This window comes from Lampetra fluviatilis, chromosome 16 (genome assembly GCF_964198595.1).
Source record: "Lampetra fluviatilis chromosome 16, kcLamFluv1.1, whole genome shotgun sequence".
Lineage (NCBI taxonomy): Eukaryota > Metazoa > Chordata > Hyperoartia > Petromyzontiformes > Petromyzontidae > Lampetra > Lampetra fluviatilis.
In genome coordinates this window covers 14,531,736-14,546,167 of record NC_136290.1, presented here as the reverse complement: position 1 = coordinate 14,546,167, position 14,432 = coordinate 14,531,736, and the positions used below count along the sequence as shown (strand labels likewise).

Here is a 14,432-nt window from a genome sequence, read left to right as displayed (position 1 = left end):
GTGTGTAGAGTTTGTGTGTTCTCTCCCTGTGCTGTAGTGAGAGAGTAGAGTTTGTGTGTTCTCTCCCTGTGCTGTAGTGAGTAGTGAGTAGAGTTTGTGTGTTCTCTCCCCATGTGCTGTAGTGAGTGTGTAGAGTTTGTGTGTTCTCTCCCTGTGCTGTAGTGAGAGAGTAGAGTTTGTGTGTTCTCTCCCCTGTGCTGTAGTGAGTAGTGAGTAGAGTTTGTGTGTTCTCTCCCCATGTGCTGTAGTGAGTGAGCGAGATGTCCAGTAGCGTCCTTCACGAGTCTCCTCCACAGACCCCTTCTTGGCACCGCTGGTACCACTCCAGATCCTCCTGTGCCACATCAGTCCATCTCCTCTCCAGGCTGTGCCGGTCAAACTCTCTCTCTCTCTCTCACACCGGCCCACACCCACACGCCGTGCTCTGGTGTTCAACTCTGCGGCTCTCGGCTTCATCTACAGTCGACGCGAGTTCGGAGTGCTGACCCAGAGGCTCTCAGACTGCAGCAGGGTTCTCAACGTTTCTTTACAATAATTAATCACCACCACCAAGAACAACCGCCATCAACAACTCAACGCGTATGATCTCGCAGCCGATACCCTGGTTCGATGTTGATGTTCGCGTTGGGCCACGTAAAGATCTGGCAAACATGTTGTTGAGAAAGCCCTCCACCACCCGACAAGGCCTTGCCAATTCCACCGTCACACCCGTGGCACAAGCGCCGGTTGTGGTCATTTCGGCTCGGCTCACCGGGTGAGCTGTGGGTGAGCTTACCCGTGTCGGGTGGTGGAGGGCTTACACAACAAAACTTTGGCCAGTTCATTGTGGCCTGAATCACAAATCGATTACAATGACGACGATAGGCAACAGTAAACAACAACGCACAGGCTTTAAAAAAAACCCACGCGGACGGCAGCAGCAGTAGCGCACGGCGACCCGAGCCAGTGATCACGTGACCCACATCCGTCTTTGTCTCCCCGGGCCCTAAACAAGGGGCTTCACTCACGTGGCCTCATCAAGATGCTAACCACTCCCAATCTTCGCATCGAGGTGCCTCCAGTTAGCACGGTTGGCGCCTTTACCTTTATTATCTGCACCTGAGAGATTGCAGGTGTACACCTCAAACAGAACAGGTGTACCCCGGCCCAGTAGGAGGAGTGCTTCACAGCGAGAGTGTCAGTGTCCCTCTCACCTGGCCGTCCAGGTGTCCCTCTCACCTGGCCGTACAGGTGTGGCGCATCACCTGGGAGTGACAGGTGTGGCGCATCACCTGGTCAGTTCGATCCCGGCGGCCGCCCTGGTTAGACTATTACTACTATAATGAGCCACATGCCACACCCCCACCACCCGGCATTAATAATCATGTCACTCCACATGTAGCAACCCCCCTCATTAATACTCATGAGCAGGTGACGTTACTGCACATCGAACGGCCCCCCTCATTAATAATCATGAAGAGGTGACGTCTTCCAAACGGACACCCCCCCCCATCCCCCCATTCATAATAATTAGCGGGTGACGTTACTCCACATGGGGGGGGGGGGGGGGCGAGGCGCCTCCTCCCCCCTCCACGGCGTCAACTCACAGCCCTCACTACAAAGGCAGAACCCTCACGTCACGCGGTCTCCGCAGCGCTGTTGAGACATCAAAGTAAAAAGGACGTCGTGATGAACGAGGGATTATAACCTTAAAATGTAGTAAGTCTGTGTCACCGCGCCCTTACAAGTTGCACACGCATTTTGATGCGATGAATATCACGTCGCGGTCTGCTTTTCGCTTGCAAGTTTCAGATTTACTGCAATACACCCGTCCTTGGACGGGCAAAAGGCGAGTGGTGGTGTATATTAAGCGTGTACAGGGTAACTGTTATAATGTTACCGCGGTGCACGTATTAGGCGCCACCTGCTTTGCTCACAGCGGACGTGAAAAATCCTGTGACGTCAATTTCGTCACGGCCAATTAACAAAAATGGCCCCACAAATGCCTCTGGGGAAACGTCATCACCACGTGGCCCGCTACTGCCAACCGCGAGCGGACGGCGGTACCCGTCGGGGAAGCATAGCGGGGCCGTCCGTCACGACGGCCTTGCACACTGGGGGAATGGCGCCAACTCCAAATGCACCCACGGTTGGTTGAGTTAAGGTGGGTGAGCGAGTGTTCGGGTGAGTGGGCCACTGGGTGGGTGAGCGAGTGTGTGGGTGAGTGGGCCAGTGGGTGAGTGAGTGAATGTGTGGGTGAGTGGGCGGGTGGGCGAGTGGGCGAGTGGGTGGGTGGGTGAGTGGGCCACTGGTTGGGTTAGTGGGCCAGTGGGTGGGTGAGTGGGCGAGTGGATGGGTGAGTGGGCAAGTGGGTGGGTGAGTGGGCCACTGGTTGGGTGAGTGGGCCAGTGGGTGGGTGAGTGGGCGAGTGGGTGGGTGAGTGGGCTACTGGTTGGGTGAGTGGGCCAGTGGGTGGGTGGGTGGGCGAGTGGGTGGGTGAGTGGGCCACTGGGTGGGTGAGTGAGCGAGTGGGTGGGTGAGTGAGTAGGCGAGCGAGCATGTGAGCGGAGGATCCTGCGTGTTGGTGAGTGGACGAGCGGCACTCTACCCCATCTGTGAAACACAGCGCCTCCGTCCGTCCGTGAGACAGCGCCGTGCGCTGTCGGAACGGCGCGCGAGCACCCACCAGCGTGGCGCCCCCCAACCGATTTGATTGTCCAGCGATCGCACGTGCGTGCCCCCCCCTTCCAGGCGCATCTTCCCGTGGCCCCTTAACCCCCGCGGTCTCGGCGGCGCGTGGGGGAGGGGGGGGGGGGTCTCAGAACTCGTCGTGGCGTTTGAGCTCCTCGCCGAAGTTGGTTGCCTGGCTGCCGATGAAGAGGTCGAACTTGTTGAGGATCTCCTCGACGCTCAGCTTGCCGTCCTGCTCACCTCGTCACCACCACCGCCACAATTATCATCGTCATCATCACCACCACCAGAACTACACACATCATCATCATCACCACCACCAGAACTACACACATCATCATCATCACCACCACCAGAACTACACACATCATCATCATCACCACCACTAGAACTAGGCACACATCATCATCACCATCTGAGACGTGATCGTCGTCATCACCATCGTCACAGGTGACACAGGTGTGTGTGTGTCACAGGTGTGTGTGTGACACAGGTGTGTGTGTCACAGGTGTGTGTGTGTCACAGGTGTGTGTGTGACACAGGTGTGTGTGTCACAGGTGTGTGTGTCACAGGTGTGTGTGTGACACAGGTGTGTGTGTCACAGGTGTGTGTGTGTCACAGGTGTGTGTGTGACACAGGTGTGTGTGTCACAGGTGTGTGTGTGACACAGGTGTGTGTGTGTTACAGGTGTGCGCGTTTTTACACCTGCTCGTCTGTAGCAGGTGAGATGCAGAGTGTGAGAGAAAGCGCAGGACTGTGAGTGGGGAGTGGTGGTGCAGCGGTTAGCGCGCTACGCTACAAACCCGGTGATCCGAGTTCGATTCCCGCTTCAGGCCAACACCAGTGACGATTATCTAAACATCGCCATCCCCTCCCTCGTGTGCCATGCCCGCCTTAGTGCTGCTCACTAACTGCACTTGCTCCAAACATTCTGTTGAGTCTACACGTGGGGAGTCTTTGTTACACTCTCTCACTCCGTCTCACCACGTTGCTCACTCTCTCACTCCATCTCTCTCTCACTCCGTCTCTCTCTCTCCATCGCTCTCTCTCTCTCCCTCTCCGCCTCTCTCCGTGGCTCTCTGCTCACCGCGTCGGCGTCGCTCTCGTGCACCAGGTGCTGTGCCTCGATGTCGGCGTGGTCGTAGTCGCTGGGCAGCACCCAGGCCCGCGTCTCGGCGCGCCCCATCCTGCCGTCGCCGTCCGTGTCGCGCACCGCCAGGAACTGCGCCCGCTCCGTGCGAACCCACTCGGGCTCCTCCGCCCCCGCCCCCTGCCGCTCCCCGTCCGCGTCGTCTCCCGCGCTCGGCTCCCGCGAGAACATGTCTCCTGCGGTGGACGCCACGGTGGTGGACGTCAGAGGTGGACATCAGATGATGATGATGATGATGATTTGAGATTCCACGATAACAGCAGTGGCGTTAAATTTCGATTTAAAGCTTTCGTGACTGCAGGGATTCATCTTCTTGGTTCTTTGGGTAAAGTCACGTAGAAGGGAAATAATTAAATAATAAAAATAAAACATCATAAAATACAATTCTCACGACGTTTCGGCCACAACACAAGCAGCCGTCCTCAGGTGAAGAACAGGTCTGTCGGGAAGAGAGTGTCACGTAGTAGCTTCAACGCTGTCTTTCCGACAGACCTGTTCTTCACCTGAGGACGGCTGCTTGTGTTGTGGCCGAAACGTCGTGAGAATTGTATTTTATTATGGTTTATCTTTATTATTTTATTATTTACCTTCTACGTGACTTTACCGAAAGAACCAAGAAGAGCAGTGGCGTTGTTCGTCACAAGAACCATGAGACCAGTGAGACGTTTGCTGCTGTTGACGACGGTGATTGCGAAGACAGGTGATGAGATTTCGACGTGGTGGCGTGTGTGTTGGTGTGTGTTGGTGTGTTAGTATGTTAGTGTGTGTTAGTGTGTGTTGGTGTGTGTGTTGGTGTGTGTGTTGGTGTGTGTGTTGGTGTGTGTGTTGGTGTGTGTTGGTGTGTGTGTTGGTGTGTGTGTTGGGGTGTGTGTTGGTGTGTGTGTTGGTGTATGTGTTGGTGTGTGTTGTTGGTGTGTGTTGTTGGTGTGTGTTGTTGGTGTGTGTTGTTGGTGTGTGTGTTGGTGTGTGTGTTGGTGTGTGTTGTTGGTGTGTGTTGTTGGTGTGTGTGTTGGTGTGTGTGTTGGTGTGTGTTGTTGGTGTGTGTTGTTGGTGTGTGTGTTGGTGTATGTGTTGGTGTATGTGTTGGTGTGTGTTGTTGGTGTGTGTTGTTGGTGTGTGTTGTTGGTGTGTGTGTTGGGGTGTGTGTTGGTGTGTGTGTTGGTGTATGTGTTGGTGTGTGTTGTTGGTGTGTGTTGTTGGTGTGTGTTGTTGGTGTGTGTTGTTGGTGTGTGTGTTGGTGTGTGTGTTGGTGTGTGTGTTGGTGTGTGTTGGGGTGTTTGGCGGCGTCTTACCAATGTACTCCTCGATGTCGATGGTCCCATCCCCGTCCTTGTCGAGGTCCTCGATCGTCTCCTGCGATGACGCGGGGGGAGGGGGGAGGGGGTAGGGGGGAGGGGGGGGACATCCTCGGTTGGGGATCGAGCAGGAGCAGGAACAAAGACAAAGACTCCCCGTGTAGCCTTCAACAGACTGTTGGGGCAAGTGCAGCTAGCGAGCACCGACGAAGGGCGGCACGGCACACGAGGTGGTGGGTGGCCAGCACCACGCCCGGCCGCCTTTGTCTCCCGTGTAGCGATGTTTATACACCGCACCAGGTACTCATTTGAGGCAAAGTAGACCTAGGGGAGGCTCAGGACCGCTTCAAATCATCGTCACTGGTGTTGGCCGTGAGCCGGGACTCAAACTCGGGTCGCCGGGTTCGTAGCATAGCGTAGCGCTAACCACTACACTACGGGACTGTGGCGCACGCACGCACCGGCACGCACGCACCGGCACGCACGCACCGGCACGCACGCACCGGCACGCACGCACCGGCACGCACGCACCGGCACGCACGCACCGGCACGCACGCACCGGCACGCACGCACCGGCACGCACGCACCGGCACGCACGCACCGGCACGCACGCACCGGCACGCACGCACCGGCACGCACGCACCGGCACGCACGCACCGGCACGCACGCATCGACACGCACGCACCGACACGCACGCACCGACACGCACGCACTGAAACACACGCACCGACACGCACGCACCGACACGCACGTGCGCACCGTGATGACGAGCTCGGCCATGTGCTCGTGCTCGTCGGGGTGCAGGAAGGCCGAGAACTCCTCCCGAGTCATCCGCCCGTCCGCGTCGCCGTCCGCGTGGGAGAAGCGGCGCCGGTCGCGCGCCAACATCCGCCGGTACCCACCGCCCTCCTCACCGTCGCCACCGTCCTCCTCTGGGGGCATGCACCACATCACCTCATCACCACCAACGCCACCACCAACATCAACACCACCACCAACATCACCACCGACATCATCAACATCACCACCGACATCACCACCACCGACACCACCACCAACATCACCAACCACATCATCAACATCACCACCAACATCACCACCGACACCACCACCGACACCACCACCAACGACATCACCACCGACACCACCACCGACACCACCACCACCACCAACATCACCACCACCAACATCACCACTAACATCACTACCCACATCATCATCACCACCACCACCAACATCACCACCAACATCACCACCGACATCATCAACACCACCACCGACACCACTACCACCACCGACACCACCACCACCGACACCACGACCACCGCCGACGTGGCCTGCGTACGTGGCCTTCGCACCGAAGTGGGAGCCGTAGGTGGTGTTGCGGTACCCAAGTGGAAGCCGTAGGTGGTGTTGCGGTACCCAAGTGGGAGCCGTAGGTGGTGTTGTGGTACGGAAGTGGGAGCCGTAGGTGGTGTTGTGGTACCCAAGTGGGAGCCGTAGGTGGTGTTGTGGTACGGAAGTGGGAGCCGTAGGTGGTTTTGTGGTACCCAAGTGGGAGCCGTAGGTGGTTTTGTGGTACCGAAGTGGGAGCCGTAGGTGGTGTTGCGGTACGGAAGTGGGAGCCGTAGGTGGTGTTGTGGTACCGGAGTGGGAGCCGTAGGTGGTGTTGTGGTACGGAAGTGGGAGCCGTAGGTGGTGTTGTGGTACCGAAGTGGGAGCCGTAGGTGGTGTTGCGGTACGGAAGTGGGAGCCGTAGGTGGTGTTGTGGTACCGAAGTGGGAGCCGTAGGTGGTGTTGCGGTACCGAAGTGGGAGCCGTAGGTGGTGTTGCGGTACGGAAGTGGGAGCCGTAGGTGGTGTTGCGGTACCGAAGTGGGAGCCGTAGGTGGTGTTGCGGTACCGAAGTGGGAGCCGTAGGTGGTGTTGCGGTACTCGTCCCAGGACACGTGGTCGTCGCGGTCCGCGTCGTACTCGCGCCAGTGGCGCGCCACCTCCTCGGCGGCGTAGCGCCGCTGCGTGAACTTGATCCACACGCGCAGCTCAGAGCGCGACACCAGCCCATCCTCGTCCACGTCCATCCGCTCCACAAGCGCCCTGCACCACCACCACCGCCACCACCGTCACCACCGTCACTACCACGCAGAGAATCGACACCGCCGCCGTCACCACCACCGTCACCACCGCCGTCACCACCACCGTTACCGCCGCCGTCACCACCACCACTGCCACCACCGCCACCGTCACCACGCAGAAAATCGACACCACCACCGCCGCCACCACCGTCACCACCACGCAGAGAATCGACACCGCCGCCGCTGCTGTCACAACCACCACTACGGGGAGGCCCATCACACCACCGGATGCGGCGTGCAGGTTGAGGGTGATGATGATGATGATGAGGAGCGAGGAGGTAAAGGATTGAGGAAGGGAGGACGATGACGACCGTGGTGCTGACGAGGAAGCCGACGAGGCGGCCGCCGACTCACGCGAGCCGCCGCTTGCTCTGCTCAGGGCCGAGGCTCTCGAAGGCCCGAGCCTCCTCGGGGTCCAGGATGGGGGGGGGGGGGCACCTCCTCGGGGCGCTGCTGCCCCCCCTCGGCGTCGGGACGCGGGGGGGTGGCCACGCGGTCGCGCGCCGGGGCCCCCCGCGGCACCGCCGGCTTGCAGCTCCCGGGGCCCGGCCAGGAGGCCACGAGGAGCAGCAGCAGCAGGAGGGGGGGCCGGAGGGGTCGGGTGGAGGTGGCGAGGCCCACGGGGCCACGCGTGCTGGGCGAAGATGGCCACGAGGAGGCGCGTGCAGGGGAGAGATCCATGGCGATGCGGCGATGACCTGGTTACACAGACAAAGACAAAAGTCCCCCCGTGTGGCCTTTAACAGACCGTTGGGGCAAGTGCCACCATGGGGTGGGAGGCCGGCACCAGGCCTGCCACCGGTCGCCCCCTGATGTCCCTCCCCAGTGCTGATGTCCAGACACCGCATCACCAGGTACTCGTTATAGGCTGAGTCGACATAGGGGGGGCCCAACACCGGTTTGGATAATTATATATAATCGTTGCTTGTGTTGATGGTCGTGAGCGGGAATCGAACTCGCCTTGCCGGGTTCATAGTGTCGTGAACTAACTGCACCTCCGATTAGCACGGTTGGCTGAATACGGTGTAAAAGAAGTTCAACAGACATCCACTATCCAGCACACGCAGCACACTAACACACACAGAACACTAACACACACACACAATAACACACACAGTACACTAACACACACAGTACACTAACACACGCAGCACACTAACACACACAGCAAACTAACACACACACACAATAACACACACACACAATAACACACACAGTACACTAACACACACAGTACACTAACACACGCAGCACACTAACACACACAGTACACTAACACACACAGCACACTAACACACACACACAATAACACACACAGCGCACTAACACACACACACAATAACACACACAGTACACTAACACACACAGTACACTAACACACGCAGCACACTAACACACACAGCAAACTAACACACACACACACAATAACACACACACACAATAACACACACAGTACACTAACACACACAGTACACTAACACACGCAGCACACTAACACACACAGTACACTAACACACACAGCACACTAACACACACACACAATAACACACACAGCGCACTAACACACACACACAATAACACACACAGTACACTAACACACACAGTACACTAACACACACAGCACACTAACACACACAGCACACTAACACACACAGTACGCTAACACACACAGCACACTAACACACACACACAATAACACACGCAGCACACTAACACACACAGTACACTAACACACACAGCACAATAACACACACAGCACACTAACACACACAGCACACTAACACACGCAGCACACTAACACACACAGTACACTAACACACACAGCACACTAACACACGCAGCACACTAACACACGCAGCACACTAACACACACAGCACACTAACACACACAGTACACTAACACACACAGCACACTAACACACACAGCACACTAACACACACAGCACACTAACACACACAGTATACTAACACACACAGTACACTAACACACACAGTACACTAACACACACAGTACACTAACACACACAGTACACTAACACACACAGCACACTAACACACAGCACACTAACACACACAGTACACTAACACACACAGCACACTAACACACACAGTACACTAACACACACAGCACACTAACACACGCAGCACACTAACACACACAGTACACTAACACACACAGTACACTAACACACACAGCACACTAACACACACAGTACACTAACACACACAGCACACTAACACACGCAGCACACTAACACACGCAGCACACTAACACACACAGTACACTAACACACACACACAATAACACACACAGTACACTAACACACGCAGCACACTAACACACGCAGCACACTAACACACACAGTACACTAACACACACACACAATAACACACACAGTACACTAACACACGCAGCACACTAATACACACACACAATAACACACACAGTACACTAACACACACAGTACACTAACACACACAGCACACTAACACACGCAGCACACTAACACACACAGCAAACTAACACACGCACACAATAACACACACAGCGCACTAACACACACAGCACACTAAAACACACTAACACACACACAACACACGCAGCACACTAACACACACACACAATAACACACACAGTACACTAACACACACAGTACACTAAAACACACTAACACACACACAGCACACACAGCACACTAACACACACTAACACACACAGCAAACTAACACACACACAATAACACACACAGCGCACTAACACACACAGCACACTAAAACACACTAACACACACACAGCACACACACAGCACACTAACACACACTAACACACACAGCAAACTAACACACACACACAATAACACACACAGCGCGCTAACACACACAGGACACTAAAACACACTAACACACACACAGCACACACACAGCACACTAACACACACTAACACACAATAACACACACAGCAAACTAACACACACACACAATAACACACACAGCGCACTAACACACACAGCACACTAAAACACACTAACACACACACAGCACACACACAGCACACTAACACACACTAACACACACAGCAAACTAACACACACACACAATAACACACACAGCGTACTAACACACACAGCACACTAACACACACAGCACACCAACACACGCAGCACACTAACACACACAGCAAACTAACACACACACACAATAACACACACAGCGCACTAACACACACAGCACACTAAAACACACTAACACACACACAGCACACACACAGCACACTAACACACACAGCGCACTAACACACACAGCGCACTAACACACAGCACACTAACACACACAGCGCACTAACACACAGCACACTAACACACACAGCGCACTAACACACACTAACACACACACTAACACACACAGCGCACTAACACACAGCACACTAACACACACAGCGCACTAACACACACTAACACACACAGCACACTAACACACACTAACACACACAGCGCACTAACACACAGCACACTAACACACACTAACACACACAGCGCACTAACACACACTAACACACACTAACACACACAGCACACTAACACACACTAACACACACAGCGCACTAACACACACAGCACACTAACACACACTAACACACACACAGCACACTAACACACACAGCACACTAACACACACAGCACACTAACACACACAGCGCACTAACACACACAGCACACTAACACACACTAACACACACACAGCACACTAACACACACAGCGCACTAACACACACAGCACACTAACACACACAGCACACTAACACACACAGCGCACTAACACACGCAGCACACTAACACACACTAACACACACAGCGCACTAACACACACAGCACACTAACACACACAGCACACTAACACACACAGCGCACTAACACACACAGCGCACTAACACACACAGCACACTAACACACACAGCACACTAACACACGCAGCACACTAACACACACAGCACACTAACACACACAGCGCACTAACACACACAGCGCACTAACACACACAGCACACTAACACACACAGCACACTAACACACACAGCACACTAACACACACAGCGCACTAACACACACAGCGCACTAACACACACAGCACACTAACACACACAGCGCACTAACACACACAGCGCACTAACACACACAGCACACTAACACACACAGCACACTAACACACGCAGCACACTAACACACACAGCACACTAACACACACAGCGCACTAACACACACAGCGCACTAACACACACAGCACACTAACACACACAGCACACTAACACACACAGCACACTAACACACACAGCGCACTAACACACACAGCACACTAACACACACAGCGCACTAACACACGCAGCACACTAACACACACAGCACACTAACACACACAGCGCACTAACACACACAGCGCACTAACACACACAGCACACTAACACACACAGCGCACTAACACACACAGCGCACTAACACACGCAGCACACTAACACACACAGCACACTAACACACACAGCGCACTAACACACACAGCGCACTAACACACACAGCACACTAACACACACAGCACACTAACACACACAGCGCACTAACACACACAGCGCACTAACACACGCAGCACACTAACACACACAGCACACTAACACACACAGCGCACTAACACACACAGCGCACTAACACACACAGCACACTAACACACACAGCACACCAACACACGCAGCACACTAACACACACAGCGCACTAACACACACAGCACACCAACACACGCAGCACACTAACACACACAGCGCACTAACACACACAGCACACCAACACACGCAGCACACTAACACACACAGCACACTAACACACACAGCGCACTAACACACACAGCGCACTAACACACACAGCACACCAACACACGCAGCACACTAACACACACAGCGCACTAACACACACAGCACACCAACACACGCAGCACACTAACACACACAGCGCACTAACACACACAGCACACCAACACACGCAGCACACTAACACACACAGCGCACTAACACACACAGCACACTAACACACACAGCGCACTAACACACACAGCACACTAACACACACAGCACACTAACACACACAGCGCACTAACACACACAGCACACCAACACACACAGCGCACTAACACACACAGCACACTAACACACACAGCACACTAACACACACAGCACACTAACACACACAGCGCACTAACACACACAGCGCACTAACACACACAGCACACCAACACACACAGCGCACTAACACACACAGCACACTAACACACACAGCACACTAACACACACAGCGCACTAACACACACAGCACACCAACACACACAGCGCACTAACACACACAGCACACTAACACACACAGCGCACTAACACACACAGCACACTAACACACACAGCGCACTAACACACACAGCACACTAACACACACAGCACACTAACACACACAGCACACTAACACACACAGCACACCAACACACACAGCGCACTAACACACACAGCACACTAACACACACAGCACACCAACACACACAGCACACTAACACACACAGCACACCAACACACACAGCAAACTAACACACGCACACAATAACACACACAGCGCACTAACACACACAGCACACTAAAACACACTAACACACACACAGCACACTAACACACACAGCACACTAACACACACAGCGCACTAACACACACAGCGCACTAACACACACAGCACACTAACACACACAGCACACTAACACACACAGCGCACTAACACACACAGCGCACTAACACACACAGCGCACTAACACACACAGCACACCAACACACGCAGCACACTAACACACACAGCACACTAACACACACAGCGCACTAACACACACAGCACACTAACACACACAGCACACTAACACACACAGCACACTAACACACACAGCGCACTAACACACACAGCGCACTAACACACACAGCGCACTAACACACACAGCACACCAACACACGCAGCACACTAACACACACAGCACACTAACACACACAGCACACTAACACACACAGCGCACTAACACACACTAACACACACACAGCACACACACAGCATAACTAACACACACTAACACACAGCGCACTAACACACACAGCACACTAACACACACTAACACACACACAGCACACACACAGCATAACTAACACACACTAACACACAGCGCACTAACACACACAGCACACTAACACACACTAACACACACACAGCGCACTAACACACACTAACACAGCACACTAACACACACTAACACACACACAGCGCACTAACACACACTAAGCGCACTAGCAGCGCGGTGGGGCTCAGCGTGGGTACCGGGCCTATAAGTGGTCCAGCCTGGCAGGGTCCCCTCGCTCAAGGGGGTCACTCAGGGGGGCAGGGACCCCCTGGGGGGGGGGGGGGGGCAGGGGGGGGGGTCTTTGTCTCTCCCGCGAGCTCCCCCTTTGTCGCGAGAACGCAGGAGGAGGAAGCGATGGAAGAGGGAGGGTGAGGAGGGAGGGTGAGGATGAGTGAGGAGGAGGTGGAGGGTGAGGATGAGTGAGGAGGAGGTGGATGAGGTGGACAAGGTGGAGGACGAGGAGGTGAACGAGGAGGTGGAGGTACCGTGTGCCCGGCGGAGCTTGGAGGACCCGAATCCCCCACCCCCCTCTACCCCTCCCCCTTTATCCCCCGCCCCCCTCGCTCACCACTGGCCACGCGCCGCCACGTGTAGGTCCGCTCGGCCAAAAGTCCGGACACGTGACGGCCGGTGACGTCATCGTAGCTCCCCCCCCCCTCTGCGCTGTGGAATGCGGCCCCGCCCCCGCATCCCCCGCGCTCCTCTGCCCCTCCCCTCCACGTGGCCTGACCCTCCACAAAGACAAAGATCCCCCGTGTAGCCCAGCCAGACTGTTGGGGCAAGTGCTGTTAGCGAGTAGGAAGCTCCCGAAGAAGGCCGGCACGGCACACAAAGGGGTGGGTGGCCAGCACCACGCCGGGCCGCATCAGGAACTTATTTGAGGCTGAGTCGACCTCGGGGAGGTCCAGAACCAGTTCATGTAATCGACACTGTTGGCCGTGAGCGGGAATCGAACTCGGTTCGCCGGGTTTGTAGCGTAGCGCGCTAACCGCTGCACTACCGCTC

The 14,432-nt window shown here is 55.1% G+C and overlaps 1 protein-coding gene across 1 annotated transcript; it reads right to left on the bottom strand.

The window, feature by feature from the left end:
* Window positions 1-520: 520 nt before the first annotated feature.
* LOC144936592 (calumenin-A-like) lies at window positions 521-14,037 on the bottom strand. The gene is given in 8 exon segments (XM_078863818.1): window positions 521-2,902; window positions 3,758-3,996; window positions 5,113-5,173; window positions 5,875-6,047; window positions 7,018-7,211; window positions 7,604-7,683; window positions 7,685-7,947; window positions 13,996-14,037. Coding segments are annotated over 7 exon segments (1,098 nt in total). The 5' UTR covers window positions 7,931-7,947; window positions 13,996-14,037; the 3' UTR covers window positions 521-2,797.
* Between the last annotated feature and the right edge of the window lie 395 nt (window positions 14,038-14,432).